General features: G+C 50.7%; 1 protein-coding gene across 1 annotated transcript; it reads right to left on the minus strand.

Annotated features, from left to right (window-relative positions):
* Nucleotides 1-9: 9 nt before the first annotated feature.
* Nucleotides 10-18,864, minus strand: DDX17 (DEAD-box helicase 17). Its single transcript, XM_056137390.1, has 13 exons — nucleotides 18,560-18,864; nucleotides 14,284-14,434; nucleotides 13,861-13,960; nucleotides 13,012-13,145; nucleotides 12,299-12,364; nucleotides 10,747-10,888; nucleotides 10,127-10,287; nucleotides 9,872-10,044; nucleotides 9,355-9,465; nucleotides 9,122-9,183; nucleotides 8,148-8,207; nucleotides 4,081-4,317; nucleotides 10-2,957 (listed from the first exon to the last, which is right to left on the minus strand). The coding sequence occupies exons 1-13, from the start codon at nucleotides 18,610-18,612 to the stop codon at nucleotides 2,452-2,454; spliced, it is 1,956 nt and encodes a 651-aa protein (XP_055993365.1). The 5' UTR covers nucleotides 18,613-18,864; the 3' UTR covers nucleotides 10-2,451.
* Nucleotides 18,865-20,503: the final 1,639 nt, after the last annotated feature.

Raw genomic sequence — 20,503 nt, forward strand, 5'->3', positions numbered from 1 at the left:
GTCACACCATATTGTCAACAGTGTTTTATTTATACCTACAAAAGAAAACAAGATGGTATCAAAAGGACAATTTACAGACTAGAAGAGTAACATAGCTCTTAGCATCATGTGCCTGAACAACACACAGCCACAATCTTTCAAGTCTTAACGCGACAGGAATGTGTTCAGAGACCAGCAAGGACACGACTAGAGAGCTCCGATCCCAAGCAAAAGCCACCAACCTTTCAGATGAGAAGTCTACACAATTGTTGGGGGGGGAGGGGGAGGCAGCCCCGGAGCATAATACTGAGATCTTCCCTATGGAGGTTCAGCCGGGGCTGCGCTGATGAGCATCAGATGAGGACTCTTGTGGTCAGGCTCTGCAGCCGGGGCAGAGCCTGGGTTCTGAGTGACACGTGGAGGTAGAAAGTTACTCTAGAGCTATACAGGAAAAGCCGCCAGATTTCAGCTGGACTTGGGCCATAGTAGCATTGAGACTTGGAGTTGGCCATTTTTTTTGTTTTTGTTTTTGACTTAAATATGGTAGAAGGAGGGAAGCCAGGAGCAGACCAATACCACCTGCTTGCCCAACACCCGAGAGTAGGTGCTGCTCATATGGCACCTCTGTGGGGTCTAAGAACGAGAAACAAATCCCAAAAAACAACCAACCCAAGTTTTGGTATGGGAAAATTTTTCAATGAACTAGTCAATGCTCAGAGGGAAAAAAAAAAGGGGGGGGAGGGGGATGCTTTGGACACTCCGGCCTGAGGACAAGAGAGGAGCGTGGCATGCTCGCCTGGGCCCGCCGTCCTCCCTCAGCCTCAACTTCTGGGGGAAAAAGGAGAAGGAAAGAGAAGAGGTAAGAAAGTGGGGGTAGGGGGCAGATATTCAAGCTGACATGCATGGGGAACAGCCGCTGACGACCTACCTGTCCGCTGCACAGCCAGCCACACCCTCAGAGCCCCCAGACAAGCCTTTTCTCTCCCCAACAAGGCTCCAAAGGAAAAACAAGAACGCATGGTCGGCCATCCAGAGCTGACGCCCAGCAGGCGCTCTCAGCCCGGCCGTGGGACCACAGTGGATGGACAGCGGTAACATGAGTCCACACGGGCCTGGGAGAGGGCCCGGAGCAGGCGGGGCTCCCTGGACTGCTCTGGTGAGCGAGCACAGGAGCAGAAGTCCTTCCCGGGCCGCCTGCCACACAAGTCTGAGCAAACAGGATCACTAGAACGGGACAAACTCACCTACCTTCAGATGGAGGGAAAGTAAAACCGGGGACGTGGGCTTCAGTCCCGCATAATTTCCCTTATGCACTACCTACCTGGAAAGAGCTGAGTGCAAAAGGATGCGGAGGAAAACTTGCACCCAAAAGCTGTTACAAAGCACTGCAGAGAACAGAGCATGAATACAGGAGCGTTCTTTAAGAAACCCTTAAGACTTGGTTTTAGATAACTTAGCCAACGGAGCTGAGCAGCTGGCAAGGAGTTACTTTTATTCTAGCGCTAGACTGAGCTTCAGAAAGAAAATCTGCCCATTCTTCTATTCTGTTTCTAACTCAGGGTATTTATACATTGGAGGTGAATGCATACGAACGGGCTAATACAGTAATGTCCCACGAGCATTCACATTCCTTCTGCTCACTGCAGCCATCTGGGTGGAAAGGGACGCTGCAGACGAGCCCTGCTCCTATGGGGATGGAAGAGACGGTGTCCAGCCAGATGCTGAGGCTACATTTAACCATTGTGCTCAACACTGGGAAGTTCTGAAAGATAGTTGAAAATGCAGACTCAGCAATTCAATTTCTAACTCGCCACTAGAAGTTATTTTTCAGCAACCGTGGGTTGTAAGGGGGGGGGGGATAAAAAAAATCAATCAAGAACTTAAAGACAGAAACAAAACAAAACAAAACAAAACCCCTGAAATGCACTGAACAAGCTATCAGCCTTAACGACAATGCAATGCACTGTCTTAAAAATGTCAGGCCTGAGGGACCCCGTTTCAGCCAGAGAAACACCAGAAAGCAAAGTGGAACCACAACACGCAAGTCCCTCCTGGCTCCCGGAGCCAGCAAGGAGCTCACCGGAAAGCACAGCTGCCGTCTCCCCCCACCCCGCCCAGCTTCCCCCCTGCCCCCCAACTCAAAACAGCAACAAAAAAAAAAACCGGCTCCCACAAAAGGGCCTAATACCTTACTTTTCCTTTTTAGATGAAAAATAGCTCAAATATCCTCAACATGCAAGAAGCTGGGGAGGGAAACCCTTCCAGTCAGCTATATGTATATATATATAATTTTTTTTACAAAATCTGTTAATGACAGACTGGATCATTTTGGCGGGCAGAAGAAATCTGGCAGTGAAATCTAACTAATCTGCATGAAAGACAAATCACAACGGTTAGGGGGAAGGCCAAAGAAAAGGAAGGAGAGGGAGGAGGAGGGGAGAATCCTCTCCTGAAGTCTGCGCCTCACGTGCCTCACTTGCGGGAGGGCGGCGGGGGTGGCGGGGGCGGCGGGTACTGGTAGGCCGTCTGCCCCATGTAGCCTAGCATGCTGGTAGCTCCCGGAGGCTGCGCGAACTGCTGGGACATGAGTGGCTGCGGCTGCTGCCCGGAGCGGCCCAGCCCACTGAACTGCTGGCTAGAGCTCTGCGAGCTTCTCCCAGTTGAGGTGGTGCTGCTGGCCCCGTAGGTGCTAGCACCGTACTCCTGGGCCGTGTAGCCGCTGGTACCGTAAGCGGCTGCCCCATAGGTGCCTTGCCCATAGGTGTATTGGCCTGCTTGTGCTCCGAAGGCGGAATTGGGGCTTCCATAGCCACTGCCGTTAGCATAACCGGCTCGATCGGTCTCCCCACGATCCCGATAGCTAGTAGAGTCCCTCCGGCCACCATCTTTCACGCCTCGAAGTCTCCGGTCACACTCGTCCTGGTACATCAGATTGGGATTATTGGCCGAGGAAGTGGTCCGGTAGCGAGAACGACCTCCTGTGGGAGAAGGCAAGAAATTCAGGCCCAATTCAGATCTAACCCGAAGCACAAAGGTGGACAGCGAGTCAGCGCTATCCACAGGCACCCACGAAGCTGGGGGCAGCCCGGGGGAAGGCGCGGCGCTCTGCATGTGCTCGCTGCACTCGCTCTCCGGCCTGCAGCCAGCTGGGTGAGGGCCCCAATCAACCGAGCACCCAAGAGGAACTTCCGCGCTTCCCGCTGTGAGCGGGCTGGCCTCCTGGCCAACACCAACACCTAAGACTTCACACTGCTCAGGAGTCCCCAGTGCCCCGGGCTGGCTGTGGTCCGTCACGGCTGCACCAGGAAAGGTTTAAGTACTTCCCTAAGAATTCTGTGATTCCAGGGACCGGAGCGACCCTACAGTGGGCAAGGCATTCGCCTTTCATGTGGCTGACCCAGATTCAATCCCCAGCACCCCATGTGGGCCCGTGAGCTCCGCCAGAAGTGATCCCTGAACAGATCCCTGGCTCCAAAACAAAAACATTTATGACCCGTAAGTGAGGGTACAAGAAGGTTGGGATGTTTCAGAATGCAACGTGATTTCAGAATATTAAGAAATTCTGGGCCAGAGATAGGCCAGCGGGCATCTGGGCCACCTGGGTTTGGTCCCCAGCAGGAGAGGGTCCCCTGAGCCTCCCCAGGAACGATCAAGTGCAGAGTGAGGACTAAGCCCTGAGCATAGCCAGGTGTGGCCCCCAAACCAAAATGAATAAAATGTAAAATTACCAAAACCTCTACTAGGTACAAAAATATCCAACATCCTCTCCGTAAGTTTTGCAATGTCCAATTTTTTCAGTTTCCTATCTTTCCTGTTCCTGCCGCATAAAACCCAAATGACCGGCCTCTCCATGGGTAACACTGACAGCTTCACACTACCTCAAGGTTGTCGAAGGCATCGGAACATACACTCTGTACCTCAAAATCAAGTTCATTTTATATTTCTGCAAAGGTAAGGCAATCAGGGCAAGGCCCCTTACTGGATGAGAACTACGAAGTGCTCTCCCTTGTCATTACAGCCGCACGGGATCCAACAGGAGACACAGTAAATACCAAAGATACCTTCGACGGTTCCTGGAGCAACTCCAGGCCTCAGCCTTACCCCCTCCGCCGCCGCCGCCTCTGTGGTCCACCAGCTGCATCAGCTTAGGGTTGATGGCCTGGTTGGCCTCTTCCAGCACTTTGATGAGCTCTCGGGCCTGTTTGAGATTCCCTGGGGTGAAGAAGGTGTAGGCGGTGCCCTTGTTGGTGCTCCGGGCCGTTCGGCCGATCCGATGGACATAGTCCTCGGAGCTGTTTGGATAGTCATAGTTGATGACAAACTTGACATCTTCCACATCTTCAGAGTCAGTGAGTAGGTTGAGGTGGCAGGGAGAGAGAAGGTAAAGGACATGCCAACAACAGGTGGGAAGCACGAATGCAGATGACAGTGAGAGGAGAGAAGGCTAAGTTAGTGACCATTCTCAACAGGGACAAAAACAGACTCATCCCAACAGAGTAGAAGAGCATCCCCGGGTCCCGGGACGAGCTCGAGCAGCGCCACTGGTGTCGGGGGAGAAACCCCGATGCATCCCACCCAAACGCCTGCCTCTTCTGTGTGGGAAACCCACACAGGCGCTGGACCGAGTTCTAGTTCCATCCTTCGCAGAACTGGAACGTCGAAGAGAATGGGAGGGCCACAATCCCAAAGTCTCATCACTTTTACTCTGTTGGGAGAAGCCCAGCAGAAGGCACCAGTAATGTAACAAACTTACCTTTAAACCAGTCACAGAGCAAAATGAAAAGAAAAAAAAAAAGGAAAAAAAAAAGAAACTGCATATATTTCATTACTATGTTTCAGGATACAGTAAAAGCATTTCAATTAAAAAATCTCGTGCTCTTACATTTAAAAAACTTATCAGAGCCAAAGTACAACCCATTTTCCTTCGAAGAAATACCCAAATTTCTCTCTCCTGTTTGAGAACACAAGAGCACATTACACTAAAATTTCACTGTACTACCAAGCCCAGCTCTGCCAAATAGGTTTTTTTGCTCAACTCAAGGTTCTTTCAACTCAGCACTTGCTTCGATTTATCAAAGATTCTCTACACGCCCTTGTGACATTAAACAGCCAGTGTGGGGAAAAAAACCATGAAACCTTGAGACACAAGTTTAGCATTCTGCCCACCGCTGGGAATGGGGTGGAATAACCTTCTAATGCTTCCAATATGTAAATGTTAGTGTAATGCTTCCGGCTAAATGTAGATCTTAACCTACTCAAACAAACAACTTTAAGACTATAGCAAAGAATCCTAATGTTTGGTGGAAAAAATCTGCATTTTACAAAGAATATTCCGAGATATCCTAGATAAAACACAGATTTTTGTGATAGAAACAATGAAAAACATTCTCTGTTTGTTACCAGACCGATGCACACTCCCTCCTCCTTTGGGAAGCCGCTGCAGCCGATCCCGTCTCTTTGCCTTTTATTTTTGGCGGCCTCCTTTCGAAAACTCCGCCTTCTGACACGGGACCACTGGAGCGCGGGGAGCATGCATCAAGGGTCCGTGGCAGTGAGAAGTCCCCACACACGCTCGCTCTGTGAACTGGCTTAGATGCTTCTCTGTAGCCCCATTTGGTTGCCAAGCGCCGGAGAACCTGGGTTCGGGTAAAAATTTCAGGTCCTCCAACGCCTCCCCCAAGGATAGTTGGGGTGATTATAGAAAAAAATAGGTACAAAAATGTAAGTTACATCCAAAGGGTCAGACTGCATCTATTGCCCAGACTGGATTAATTTCAGGGGGAAGGGGATTCAAAAAAAAGTCAGGTGTTGGTAAAGGGCCTGCGAAGAAAGGGGCTTCATGTCTGTTTCTTATTACGGTAAAGGCTCCTCGGGCTCTACTGACCCCTAAAGTCCTGAAATCACACCAGAAAGACGAGAAGGCAGTTATCACAGGGGGCAGCGTGAGTCTCCGGCCAGGGTCATTGATGCAACAAAGGGAGAGCAAAATTTTGGGGGCCAGGATGAATGGGTCGGGGGGAGGGGAAGGGGGGGCGGGGCGACCACGACATCATCTTCAGAGCGAGCGTGGCCGAGCTCCGCCTCAAGGCCGCCGGGTGTGAGCGGCAGAGCAGGGAGGCCGAGCACACACGCGGCCCAGAGGGAGCCGCTTTCCGCGCAGAAAGCACCGGGACGGGAGGCAGCAGGCAGCAGTCGGGTGCTACTACGTGCGCGTGCGGTTCGGGAGGGGAGCAGACAGGGCGCAAGTTCTTCGCACCAGGCAGTGTCCTGCGGCCGCTCAGACAGCTGGCTGCGTCCGGGCAGGCCGGCCCTGCTGTTACGTGCGCACTGCCCCGGCCAGATCTTGCTGCCTTTAGAGATGCTGGAGCAGGGGCGCAACGGGCAAGCGCCCGTTTTGGTCAGCTGCCTAGGACAAGGACGGGCTTTCTGTCTGACAAGCCTAGGCCATGGCCTGAATCTCCAATGGCTACTGGGAGGGACTGAGAGGAGCCCAGAGGCTCGTCTCGAGGGGCAGCTGGCCAGTGTAGATTTGCCTCGGCCATGTAACTCAGGGATCTGCAGCTGAGAGCAAAGCTTCTGTTAAAAAACAAAACAAAAGAAATTCAATACTTTTCGTTTAACAGTGTATAGCTTAAGCAAAAATAAAAAATACCCAGTGGTGAGGGAATACTGGCTTCCTGAGGACTACAAAATTATGGGAATCGCAGAACTTACCTGAAGGGAACATTTAAGAGGCCATCGCTCGACGGGAAGTGAAAAAAGGCCTGGTGACTCAGCTGAAAATCGCACCCCTGGCTGTGAGGGAGAGCCTTCACTTTCCAGGATCTTGTAGGACCTTGGTCAGCTTTCTGCCATTTTGGTGGGTTTCCCCCGCCGTTTGATTTTTACAAGGCAGCAAACACAGGGGCCCAAAATAAGCTCTGATGTTGAGTAACAAGAAACAGACGCGGGTAACCTTCCCTCTCCCCCAACTTGGATGCGTGGGGGGTCAGAGGAAGAGTCTAAATCGTTCTCACAGTAGCCAATTGATTGGGTCGAGAAATGCTGGGGACATGGAGCAAGGATTTGTAATTGTCTAGGCAAGATGCACAAAGAAGCGACCAGCACATAGCAAGCCTGTTTAAAAACCACCGTCACTGAAAGCTTTTCTGGCAACTGCTTTCAGGCCTCAGCCTCTTCTCCCAACAGGCCCAAGTTCTAGCCGCACGGATCCAGACATGACCTCAGAGGGCAGAGACAAGTCAGTCATGGCTGCAGGCCACCACCTCAGAAGGAGGGCACAGGACAAAAAGACTGCACTTCTCTAGGCCAACTTGGACGTCTGTCCACTTTCAAGTAAAATACAAGGGAATACAGTAGGTTCCGTCTTACCGGGTAAGAAAGAAACTTAATACCGACGATTTAAATCTTTGATACCAAAAGCTCTCAGCTTGAGGAAAAATTTCAGTCCTGCGCTCTCTGCGCTATGCTCGGCCCCAATCACAACGGGTGGAAATCTCAAGCGCATCAGCGTCCTATTCTAAGGCCTTCGAGTGGAAGACAGCAAGTAATGAGCATGAGTGGGAGGAAGGACTGAGAATCCCTGGTTTTATCGCCGTAAATAAAACTGGACAGCGCAGACTTAAATTGCAATGGGACGGGATGCTGTTTTTCTACTTGGTAAATTATGTTAGCACTCGTGGACTTGGACATCCAGAGACTGTGCTAGGGAAAAGAGTTACTGAGAAACCCAGCTTATTAGTGCTAGGTTCAACCAGGCTCATTCTGTTCAGCCAAAAAAAATTCGAATAAAAGCAGGAAGAAGTTGTGCTGTTCAACTGAATGCCTCTTCTCCCTCTCTCTGTCGGATAGTCATGCCTAGGCCTTGCTGCAGACCAAAGCCTGTTTGTTAGGAGCAGGAAGAGACTTTGAAAAGAAAAACAAAAACCAAAACCAAAAAACAAAACCAAAACCAAAAAACAAAAACAAAAAATACAAAAACAACAACAACAACAAAAAAACATCAAGGTTAAAAAAAATTGTGGGGAGGAAATCACACTTTGTATTCTTGTCTTTTACTCTATGTCAAGACGTGTAACTTGCATTGACAACTCTAAGTTGAAACGACAAACAAATCTTTAAACCAAAAACTCCGTGTACCATTGAGAGAGACACCTATCTATACAAACCTAGCCCACGGGAGGCTACATCTGTGGCAATGAGGATGGGGGCCTTTCCAGAGCGGAACTCTGCAAGAGAAGAGACGGGACTACTCAGATGGCCGAAGTGACAGGGCTTAGAAAATGATCAAATCGACATTCCCATCTGGCCTTTTCAACTGACCATATTTCAATTAGCAAGGTCAAGAAATACCTCTTTTAAATTTAAAGGGACCAGCAATTGATCAAAGCACCAATAAAACATGGCTGACATCTCTGACTTCTTTTTGGGTGCTGCTCAGGGGCGATGGCCGGCACTGCCCTTCAACTCCTGCGCTAGCTCTCTCCAGCCTCGCGAACCGGGACAATTTCTTAATAAATTACAAGAACTAGAATTCCCTCCTTAAAGTCGACCACCAAAGTGAGTAACAGACAAAGGCACATCCCAAGGACAGAGCTCCTAACACCCTTGGCAATAGGGATGCTGGGAGAATCTGTTATTTATTGATCTGGGGCCACCCCTGGCGATGGCCGCTCTTGGCACTGAAGACGGGTTATGGGTCTCGGCATGCAGAACCCAGCCCTGCTCTTGGGTTCTGCCCCAGTTTGTCCGCCTTAGAATTTCCAGCAGGACAAGAAGATCTCTTGTAATCTGGCACCATTTAGTGGGCACCATGCTAGCTCCTAGAGGGGAGCCGGTCACCACAAAGACCAAGCCACAATCCCATGGAAATTTTCAGCTGAATTCTTCTGAAAATTTGCCTATGTAAAGGTCCCCAAGGGCAGGATCTTGGCAAACATTAGTCTGTGGGACTTTTTTTTTGGGTAGGAACATAACTACATCATGTCTTTGCATGTTGTACACAGCCAGCCACTTTCATGCTATCTCAGAACTGAATGGTTGGGACAGAACCAGTACACGGCCTGCAGACCAAAAAAACCTTCACTCCTGGGTTTGCCCACCTGTGAAATAGAGCCCAGACTGAACGTGGGTTTGAACTCACCATTAAGCACCCAATCTCTTTCTGGTTGACTCTTATCTCCATGGATACACATAGCAGGCCAGCTGTCAAAAGAAAAAGGACTGTCAACTTAGAACTCTTGAAAGAACGAGAACAAAACGAGTGAAACTTATAGAGTGCTGCAAAACAGAACATTGGTTCCGTGAATGGGTGACTGCCCATTAAAGAAGCCCCATCAGTGAGACTGGCCGCTACCCATGGAGCCAGGCACTCACCCATCTCTGCGCATCCTGCGCGTGAGGTCATCACAGCGTCTTTTTGTCTCTACGAATATTATGGTCTTGTTTTCCTTCTCAGCCATTATTTCCTCCATGAGCTGAATCAACCTGATAACAAGACACCACCGAAGCTGTCATGCCGACCGACCCACCTGCACGGCTAGAGCTGCTCCCTCTGCTCCATCAACCTCCGGGAAATCGCCCCTTCCCCACTATTGTTTTCTAAACTGCTGGTCAAGACCATGACTGGGATTTGAACAGAAAGACACATAATCCTTGCCTTTAATTACACTATTCTAAGACAAAGTATGGGAAACAATACTTTCAGTGGGTTTCCCACTTTTTTATTAGGAAAAGTCTATCAGAAATCAAACAAGTGGGGCTGGGTGAGCAAGACGCCTGTCTTCCAGGCCACCAACCTGGGTTCAGTCCCTGGCACCGCAGATGGCCCCCGAGTAACCCCAGGTGTGACCAAAGGGGGTGGGGGGGAGATGAAATCGAACTAGTGACATACTTGTGGTCTTTTTCACTTTCCATGCAGACATCCACAATCTGGAGGATGTTGTGGTTGGCACTCAACTCCAGATTGCCCACGTTGATCTGGGTATAATCACGAAGGAAATCCTCTGCAAGCTGCCTTACTTCTTTTGGCCAGGTAGCACTCCACATCAATGTCTGCCTATCAGGCTACCAGGGGAAAAAGATTTTCTTATTTAATCTGAGAACTGGAATAGGGAAAGGATATGAAGACAACAGCAGCTATACACACCCTGATTTGGTCAACAATTTTACGGATCTGCGGTTCAAAACCCATATCAAGCATCCTGTCAGCCTCATCGAGTACAAGGTAAGTACACCGACGAAGATTTGTCTTTCCGGATTCCAGGAAATCAATCAGGCGTCCAGGAGTCGCTATACAAATTTCCACGCCTATACAACAAAACCAAAAACGCAGTCAGCGGGGACCCGTCATGCTCCACCCCAGGCTCCCGGAGCACGCAACGCAACATGGAACTCATCACCACCCCGAAGATAGCACGGGGAATCGCACCAGAGACCTTACACGTAGAAACTTCTCCAGTGGCCGCCAGCAGTGCTGGTGATGGCCCCAAGATCCCTAGCACGCAAAGCACGTGTGCGCCAATGCCCAAACGCATCCCAGCCCTGAACAAACACCCCCTCCCTTCATCACTGCTTTACAATTCTAGGCGAAATCTGAATAAAGCTTCTCCACAGCCACCAGTGTTCTAGTCCCATCCCCCCGATCAAATTGAGCAGTTCTTAATTCCAAGACTATAAATATCGAAGTTTCCTGAGAATTCACTTTTCTCTTTTCTTTCATTCATAGAGTGGTAAAGGTAACTTTGCGTGTCCGTGTTAAAAATGTACCTCTTTCCAAGTCTCGAATCTGGGGGCCCTTCGGAGCGCCTCCGTAGATGCACGTGCTCTTCAATCGAGAACATTTGCCATAGTCATCAGCCACCTGCTGGACCTGCTGGGCCAGCTCTCTGGTTGGAGCCAAGACGAGGCACTGAAACAAACGACAAAAATTAAAGAACAAAACCCAACACAGACACAGACACAAACCAAGCTACAATTGACGTCCCTTCTCAATTTTGGAAAAAAAAATAAAAAGGCTCATCTGGTACTTTTAAAGCTCTGTGACCAAGTGATCGTGGTGGAAAAAAGGAGCGGGGGCACGAAAATCCCCCAGAATATTCAGTAAACAGATTCACTGTTTATACACGATCACTCTATGTACATCGACTGTGTAGCTTTAAACAGGCTGTTTTACTTAGTTTTAACTGATTTTTCATAAAGTGAAAAACAAGCTTTAAATATAAGCTTTAAATATAAGTTTGAGTTTAAAGCACGTGAGGCCAAAACAATGATGGATGACAGGGCCTGGAGAAATAGTACAGTGGGGAAGGCAAAGTAGTAAAGCAAATATTCTTTTTGTGCGAGAAAGAATGTAACAAAAACAAGATTAAAGAAGAGGAAAGAAAAAAAAATAGCTCAATATATGGGGGCCAGAGTGATAGTACAGCAGGGAGGGCATTTGCCTTCCACCCAGCTGACCTGGGTTCAATCCCTGGCATCCCCTATGGTCTCCTGAGTAACACCACGGGTTAGTTTCTGAGAGCAGAGCCAGGAGTAACCCAAGTACCACTGGGCTTGACTGACACACAAAATAATAAGAGGCCAGTGTGTATTACAGCAAGGAGGTTATTTGCCTTGCACGTGACTGGCCAGGTTTGATCCTTAAAATTCCCTATGGTCATTCTCCCCCCGCGCCCCCGGAGTAATTCCTGTTTTAGAGCCAGGAATAAACCTTGAGTGCTACCTGGTGTAGCTCTCCTCAAAACCAAACAGAGAAAGCAAATTCAAAGTGAAGACCAAGACTCCAATATTACAGAAAGCAGCATAAAGCAAAATCATTAATCGTTAACCCCTCTCCCATCACTAATTAAGAGCAGCACCTGCCACCCAAGAGCCCCCGAGCACTGGGCCCCCTCACAGACCTGCTTCCAGTCCCCAGACACTGGTGGGCATCAACCAATGAAAGTAAGATGGAACCATGACAGATTTACCAGTCAATTGTTAAATCAATAAAAGGTTGTTATAAAAAAAGTAATTCAGTTTATAGTGTCTATACGCCTACATATAAAGGAGTGTACAGTATAAGAGTAAGATTGGTTCGAATTCAACTTGGCCTGCGGGCCAGTTAACTGAACTCTAAGATTAGGAAAATGGGGGCTGAAGCAATAGTACACGGGCAAGGCTCATGCCTGAAACAGTAGATCCAGGTTCAATTCCGGGCATCCTTAGCCCACCAGCCCAGTAATGAACTCTGAGCACTGTTGGTGTAAGTCCCAAAACTAAATATTAGTATATCTGTTGTGCCCAAGTCACAATCACCACCGAATTAAAATATACTTACAATGGGGCCATCTCCTCTTTCCAAGTACGGCTGGTGGTTAATATGAACAATTGCAGGAAGCAAATACTGGAGATTAAAAAAAAAAAAAAGACTGCCATTATTTTAGTGATCATTGATAAACAGACAGAATTCATCAGTTACGTTTTTAAGAAAAAACGTTCACGGTTCAGATAAGGCAAACAATTTGATAAACCGAGAATAGGGCCAACTAGGTATACTACAGCTGAGGCATTTGCTTGTGCCTTGACTGATCCCTGGCACTGTGTGGCCCTGAGCACCCTCGGGAATGACCCCCAAGCATACAGCCAGAAACAACCCCCCACCCGCTCCCCAAAGAACTGTGACTAGCGCAGGAGAAACAAGGCAGGGGGTGCTAGCCTTGCTTGCACGTGGCCCAAGCTTGATCCCTGGTACACCTGGTCCCGAGCACAGGTAGAGTGCACACCCGAGCAAGCACGTTACCCCGATCACTTCAACAAGGGGGGAGGTGTGGAAGGTCGCTTGTCTAGAACATATGGGACCAGGGGCTGGAGAAAGTCTACTAGATGCAGGTAAGGCATTGGACTTCCACATCACAAACCCAAGTTTGATCCCCGAGCACAGAGCCAGGAGTAAGCCCTGAGCAAAGCTGGGTGTGTGAGGGTTCGAGGAGAGAAGTGTCAAATGGCAACCAGGTTAGCACAATGTTTAAAACCGTTCCCGTCGGTACATACCGCCAATGTTTTCCCAGAGCCAGTCTGCGCAATGCCCACCATATCCCGGCCACTCAGAGCCAAGGGGAATCCCTGGCACTGAATGGGAGTTGGTTCTGTAAAGTGCTGATCCATCAGCACATCCATGACATATTCTGCAAAAGACAACACACACGACTGTGTTGAAATCAAACTAGAGACACAGACAAGACAGTTCAAAAAACAACCAAACCTGCAGCTCACTGAGATTTACAGCTCTCACGAGAAAACCTATGACTTTTACTCCCTGAAATCTTGGACCTGCTGGTACCTGTAGGAAGTAGCTGGCCACCACCACCCCTCTCCTCACAACATGAAACCCCCACTAACGTCCCTACAGAGCACAGGCACACCTGACAGGCGCTTACTGCTCGTCAGAAACGCCAAAGATGCCAGAGACAGCACAGCAGTGTTGACCTTTTTCCTTGAGCAGGTGAAAAGAAACAAGTGCGTAGGCCCAGGGAGCTGGCTCAAGCATCCCACATGGTCTCCCGAGCACGGCCAAGAGTAATTCCTGAATGCAGAGCCAGGGGTAATCCCTGAGCACTGCTGGGCATGACCCCCCCCAAATCCCAAAACTCCAAGGCCAGAGAGATGATACAGTAGCTAAGGTGCTTTCCCTGTACACAGCCAACAGGGGTTCGATCCAGTGCCCCAAGTGGAGAGATCCCTGAGTACAGCCAGGTGCACCCTGCCTTACATTAGTGATTACCTTTTTGAAATGTTTCTGTGTACTTTTCAATGAACTCTTGAGCCATTATCAAAATCTTCAATGACCCACTTTTACCAATAACTGGAACAATTAAGATTTTGGGCTGTTCAACAACTTACGCGGGAAGTTGGCGTGATGGAAGGCAAACACAGGCTTGGGACAGACATCTCCCCCGCGCACTGTTATCTCTTTTTTCCGGCGCAGTTCATCAACTTCATACTATGGACGAAAATGAGGACAGACGGTGGCATTAAGAAGCAGGAGCACACAAAGCCAGCATTTCACATTTACGCGATTTGCTCAGAAGGACGATGGTACAGCTAAAGTCACGTATGACAAACTGCTTGAGAAGCATAACCAACAAACGGACTAAGTACATACTCATTCTATTTAATTTCCAAGTACGAACCGTGCAAATGAACCTAAAGAAAACACCACAGCAGAAACCCCGAGAATCCCAAGAATAGCACCCCCCAAAATTCTAGCTGTCTGTCCCTTTCATGATTGCGCATCCAAGTTTAAGAAAATGAACTAAAACTTACCGGTGTCAGCCTGGCCACTTCTGGATGTTCCACATAAAAGTTCTTCTCAAACTTGGGGAGCTCACTCAAATCCCACTTCTTTTTACGTAACCGCTCCCCAGGATTACCAAATTTCTTCAAAGGAAGGCCTCCACCACCTCTTGCTCCAAACCTAGAGAAAGAGACTCTATTAGTTTGTGCATTTTATTTGCTGCAGGGGATCAAACTCAGGGCCGCCCGCTTGCAAGGCAAGTGCTCTACCACTGAGCCACCCCTGGACTTGTCCAACTTAGGCATTTCTAAGCGATGGTGGGCACAGACCGTGCTATGATTTACCCAAATCAAAACAGGGCCTCCAGCATGCAAGACATGTCCACCAACTCTCAGAGATCTCCTAGGCCCTTGACTGTATTTTAAAGATGACTTCTTTGGTGTCAAAAATATGCAAAAAGGCAAAAATCCTAACAATTTACCAGTCCTTCCATATTTTAGTATTCTTATTTTAGTACTGAAAGATGGAAAAATTAAAATCTCAGTTGATATTACAAGGCTCTGAAACTAAAAAATGCCTGAAATTTGATTCTGCTACTTAAGAGTAATTAAGCAAATTATTTAACTTCTCCAAAGTGATTTCAGAAAAGATGAATACCATTACCAGTTATTTTGGCTGTTGCTATCAACATACAGTAGCTACATGCAGAAGATAAAAACAGAATCTGCCCAGCACAGAAAGCACTCCGAACAAGTTATCATCAGAGCCAGAGTTCCTGGTGTCAATTTAATACCAGATCCTGTTTTAGCAGGTGTCTGATATGCTAACCTGGACAAAACAAACCTCTACTCTAGAAAATCAAAGCCAGAACGAAGACTCACAACTTTTCCTCCCCCACACCACACCTGGTGGGGCTCAGAGGACCATCTGGGTCAGCCCACCCACCATACCTGCCCTGCTACGGATCAGCCCCTTCCTCTCCACTTCCACAGAGCCTCATTGCTGCCAGGTTAATAGTACTATCAATTTCCCTGAAAGAGGTAGTCAATAATAATCATCTCACTTGGGTCTTAGTAAATCAAGATTAGTTCAAATCAATCTTTCTGTGCTTGTTTTAGCAACACATATAAGATCATCTTAACTTCACTTTCACAGCAGTCAAGTTCAGCTGAAATATAAATATGGCCACTAGCGAAACTGTTCTCTTCCTTGAAGACTATTACCACTATGGTCTTCAGTTCTTTATTTTAACCAGTAATGTGCAAGTACTGTTTGGTGTCCAAAAGCCATTTTTCAGATTCCTTAAAGACACCACAACAAAACTTAATTTCTCTTCTCAGTCTAACCCACTCAAAACATCTTGCAGATGATTTCTACTTTATAACCGACAAGCAGGAGCTATCCTGACAATTTTAAAGGGCCTCAATTTCCTGGGATTCAAAATGTCCTTAAAACTGTTAAAAAACCAAGCCAAACATTTCCCCAAATACAAACACAAAGGCTAACAGCAGGAAATCTTTTTTATGGGGAACATTTGGTGCCTACAGTCAACAGGCAGGACTTGGTTGGTCCCATTGTAATCTGCTGGACCAGTAAGGGAGTTAGGAACGGAAACAGTGAACAGTTACTGTGAACTGTTATGGGTACACACACTAAGGTGTATTAACTGCAGGTCCAGTCCCTCTTAAAAACTGGGACAGTAGGGTGCCTGCCTTGCACTCAGCAGACCCGGGTTTGATTCCAGGCATCCCATATGGTCCTCCCTGCTCCCAGCACTGCAGAGCCAGGAGTTAGCCCTGAGCACTGCTGAATGTACCCCCCCACCCAAAAAAAACCCTCAAACCACAAAGATCCAGGGTAGTTTATCAAGCTCCTGGGGCCAGGGAGACCAGGTTCGACCCCAGCACTGAGCGTCCTCCAAGTATCAGCAAGCAGGATGAACCTCAGCAACCAGACTGGGAGTGACCCCTGAGCACCCAGGTGTGGCCCTAAAAACATTCCTTTTAAGATATGTTCCAAGTAGCCTTTTCTCGGTTAGAAAAACACAACTAAGCCTCTCTGCGCAAGAACCATTTATCCAGAGCATACCTTCCTGACTATGTCATGCAAAGTGAGATTGTTTAAAATACTGCCTTTCACATTTATAATTAAGGCAGACTTCAATACTTAAGATCATCTTTCGTAGAATTCCAAGGCCCATTTCTGCTATCTAACACATTTTGGCTCTGCAACTGTGAAGATCTATGAATCAATGTGAAAAGTCATGTTAGCTTAAGCATACAGTGTGCATCAGCCGTTGGACTGCACCCAGTCCATGTATGAACCTCCTTTTCCTCATCAAAAAATACCCCCAAAAACCCACCCTAGCTGAGCTCTCTAACTTTCAGTTAGGGCTGGAATTACAGGGGGAGGAAAGATAGTACAGCAGGTAGGGTGTTGGCCTTTGCACACGGCAGACCTGGGACATCACATCTGCTCCCCTTGAGCACCACTAAATGTGCCCCCCCCCCCCAGTGTAATACTGAGCCCTAAGAACAGAATCAGGATTAAGTCCTGAGCATCTCCGGGCGTAGCCCAACAAGCAAATAAATTAAAAAAAAGAGAGAGGGGAGGGGGCATCCGATAAGACAATTATGGATAATCTCCCCACCCCTCAAGCAATTTCTATAAAAGCACCTCTAACAAGGACAAGACCTGCCACAATTACCCCGGAGAACTGACCAGCACCTAAGCACCTCCACACATGCCCCTGCTTCCAACTGACACCAAGCACTGTAACCAAGTCACAGGCAATCTCCAACTTTCTTTTGCCCTGTCTGTCTCCTCATACTTGGGATTCTACCACAAACTATTCAATATTAGAAGTCACCAGGTCGATGCATTTGTTTCTTTTCCAAGTCTGTATTGTACTCACAGACACCCCCACTTCACTGGTGCCATTTTCAGGATTCTGTAGTGTAGACGACCAGCATAAGCATTTATATTTGAAACTTATTTAGGATGTGAGGGCGAGCAACTCCTGGCAGTACTCAGGCCTTTGTATTCAGGGGCTCTATGTGGCGCAGGGAATCGAACCCGGGTCTGCTGTGGTGCAAGGCAAGCGCCATACCCGCTCTCTGGCACCCCAGTGAGTTTCTGAATGTGCTGGCGATGAGGCTTGGGTACAGGCCCCGGGTCACCGCGGGCTTCATTAGATAATCTTTGTTCCTTTTCCCTAAGAGGATGTGCTGAAGTTCACTTCTAAATTTAAGCACAGACACAAACACCCGTTCTGCTTGCTCCATGCCTCCAAATCGACACCAGAATCAATCATTTTCTTGCCTAACAAGGCCTAAACAAAAACAATTGTGTAAGATCTTGCGGATTAAGCAGTAACTGGGGCCCTGGGGCCTGCGGATTCCAATCACAACAGAGACAAAAGCTGGTTTTGAACCGGGAAAGCTGAACAAAACACACACACACACACAGAAAAACGGTCTCCCAATCCCGAAAACAATGCGAAGTAAAGGCGATTCCATCTCTTATTTATGACCCCCCAGCAGCGGGGGGGGCAAAAGGCTCCCGCGCCCAAAACCCTCTCTCCAGAAACACGATTTTAATTACAGAAAAAAAAAAAAAAGGGCACACGCCAGCTCTTATGCAACTTTTCCACGGGAAGCGACAACGAAGCTCGCTTTTTTTTTTTGCAATCACTATCTGAGCTTTTTCCCCCTCCCCCAATCACTATCTGGGGAAAGGGGGGGATAGTGGGTGGGTTTCCCAGCTTTGGCTTCCAACTTCGGCGGCCAGAACCACCGGGGCAGAACTTTCTCGCAAAGAATAAAAAAAAAAGTCAATGCTTCGATGCAATCCCCACACACACACATTAAAAAAAAAAGAAAAAAAAGGGGGGGGGGAAGAGAGGGATCGCACAACCGCGAAGCAACACACAACACGTCCGGTCTCGGGGCCGTGGCTTTCCCAAAGCGTCGCCTCCGAGCGGGCCGAGAAAGCAGCGGCTCGCGGAGGGGGAGGGGCGGGCGCGCGCGCGTGTGTGTGAGTGGGGAGGGGGGGAGGGAACTTGGAAAACGTTTTTTTGCAAACGGGTCTGCGGCCTCGCACGCTCGGGTGGCCCCCCCACGCCGCGGGGCAGCCTGTGGGGGGAGAAACCGTGAGGCCTTTTTTTTTTTTCTTCCCCCTTTTTCTCCAGAACCAAACTTGGGAGCCGCCGCCCGCCCTCTCGGACCCTGGGGGGGTGGAAGCCCCCCCCAACGCCCCCCCCCCACACAGAGGCCCGGCCCGGCCCGACCCGTCCCGCTCGCTCACCCGCCGCGGTCCCGGTCCCGGTCCCGGTCCCCGAAGCCGCCGCCGCCGCGCATGGTCCCGAACGGGTAGAGGTCTGGGAGCGGGGCGCGCAGGGCCGCGCTCGGGAGGGCCTGCGGCTCCGGCCTGCTGGCGACCGAGGGCGGCGGCGCCTCCGCGGTCGGGGCGGCGGCCGGCGCGGCGCTCTCTCGCTCCGACGCGCTGTCTCCCGTCGCAGACGCCACCGTCGCCGCCTCTCTCGTCGGAGACGGGAGCAACCCACAGAGAATCGGGGGGTGCGGAGGAGCGGAGGGTGGGGGGAGGGGGGAGCGCGGCGCGGCGAGGGCTGCGGGCAGGGCGCGGGCGCTGGGCGCTGGGCCTCCTCCGGCGAGCGCCGCGGCGGCTCAGGCGGCTCCTTCCTTCCCCCGCGACTGGCACAAAATGGCGGCCGGCGCGGAGGCAGCCGCGCGACGCACGGCGGAGCCGCTACGTAAACAGCGTCGCGGAAGGGCCCCTCGCGCGGGGCCGGCCGGCGCGCGACGGCGATTCTCAGGCGCGGTCTACGCCAACGGCGCAGCCCGGGAACCCTCCGCGGCCCGCCGGAGAGCCCGCCCCCCGCCCCTCACACCCTACGTTACGCAGCGGGCGTAGCGTTCCCGCGCGCGCGCCGGAACTCGAACGTAAGGTGGGGACTAGCGGCGGCGGCGGCGGCGGCGACGTAACATTCCTGGCGTCGTTAGCCGGCCCTGCGCAGCGTGCGTAGCGCAGTCGGCGTCGAGAATAGGGGCCGCCGCGGGCCGGCGTGCGTGCGTGTGCGCGTGCGCCGCGGCTCTGCAGAGACAATAACCGCCCCCCTCTTCCCCGGGCCTGCGCGACGCGGCGTCTTTTTCCCTCCCCCCGTGGTGCCGGGCCTCGACGCGCCGCGCAGGCCGCAGGGGTCCCCCGCCGGGCGACGTCGCGAGCGGGCGCCTCCGTGGCGGCCCCGCCGGCGAAGCGGGCCGCGCGCCCGGCGCCATTTCCTGCCCGGGGCCTCTCGCGGCGCCCTCGCCGGCCGCCATGATGGGCCGCGCGGGTCCTCCCTTCAGGGCTTGGCGGGTCGCGCCCGCCACGCGCGGCTGCACCCCGAGTGCGTTTTCAGAACGGAACGTGTTCGCCGAGCACAGTCGGCATCTCACGACCCGGAGATGCGGGGCGCCCCCCCTCCGCAGTCCAGGCCCGGCCCGCCCCTCCCCCGCCGCGCCGACGCCCCCGGGCGCTCCCTGGACGCCCCCCCCCACCCCGGGCCCCCAACCCCGCCCCAGGACGAGGCCGCCTTTGTGCCTCTGTTGGGGGAAGCGGGCAGTAGGCGGGGCCGCCCTGCAGAGTTGTTAGGGTATTCCACCCCCCCACCCCGTGTTCTAGAAATTTCTTGAATTAGAAGAAACGCTGCTGCAGGGCTTGTGTGTGTTTGTGTGTGTCCCGAAAAGGAGGAGCTTGCCCATGTGCACTGCCTGAAAAGGAAGAGCTTGACCACGAGTGTGTGTGTGGCTGGCCTGAAAAGGAAGAGCTTGCCCACAAGTGTGTGTGTGTGTGTGTATGGCTGGCCTGAAAAGGAAGAGCTTGCCCACAAGTGTGTGTGTGTGCGTGTGTGTGTGTGTGTGTGTGTGTATGGCTGGCCCGAAAAGGAAGAGCTTGCCCACAAGTGTGTGTGTGTGTGTATGGCTGGCCTGAAAAGGAAGAGCTTGCCCACAAGTGTGTGTGTGTGTGTGTGTGTGTATGGCTGGCCCGAAAAGGAAGAGCTTGCCCACAAGTGTGTGTGTGTGTGTGTGTGTGTATGGCTGGCCTGAAAAGGAAGAGCTTGCCCACGTGTGTGTGTGTGTGTGTGTGTGTGTGTGTGTGGCTGGCCCGAAAAGGAAGTGCTTGCCCACCAGCGTCTGTGTTTGTCTGTGTCTGTGTCTGTGTGTGTGTGTGTGGCCGGAGGCAGACAGT

Source organism: Sorex fumeus, unplaced genomic scaffold (assembly GCF_029834395.1).
Source record: "Sorex fumeus unplaced genomic scaffold, SorFum_2.1 ptg000125l, whole genome shotgun sequence".
Taxonomy (NCBI): Eukaryota; Metazoa; Chordata; class Mammalia; order Eulipotyphla; family Soricidae; genus Sorex; species Sorex fumeus.

What these genes read in the sequence shown, in the direction of transcription:
- DDX17 (XM_056137390.1), bottom strand. Translation starts at nt 18,612, where the DNA reads ATGCGCGGCGGCGGCGGCTTCGGGGACCGGGACCGGGACCGGGACCGC. An exon ending in GAAAGTGAAAAAGACCACAA is followed by an intron (nt 9,466 to 9,871) that starts GTATGTCACTAG and finishes TCTTGTTATCAG; the next exon opens with GTTGATTCAGCTCATGGAGG. An exon ending in AAGAGATTGGGTGCTTAATG is followed by an intron (nt 8,208 to 9,121) that starts GTGAGTTCAAAC and finishes CTTCTCTTGCAG; the next exon opens with AGTTCCGCTCTGGAAAGGCC.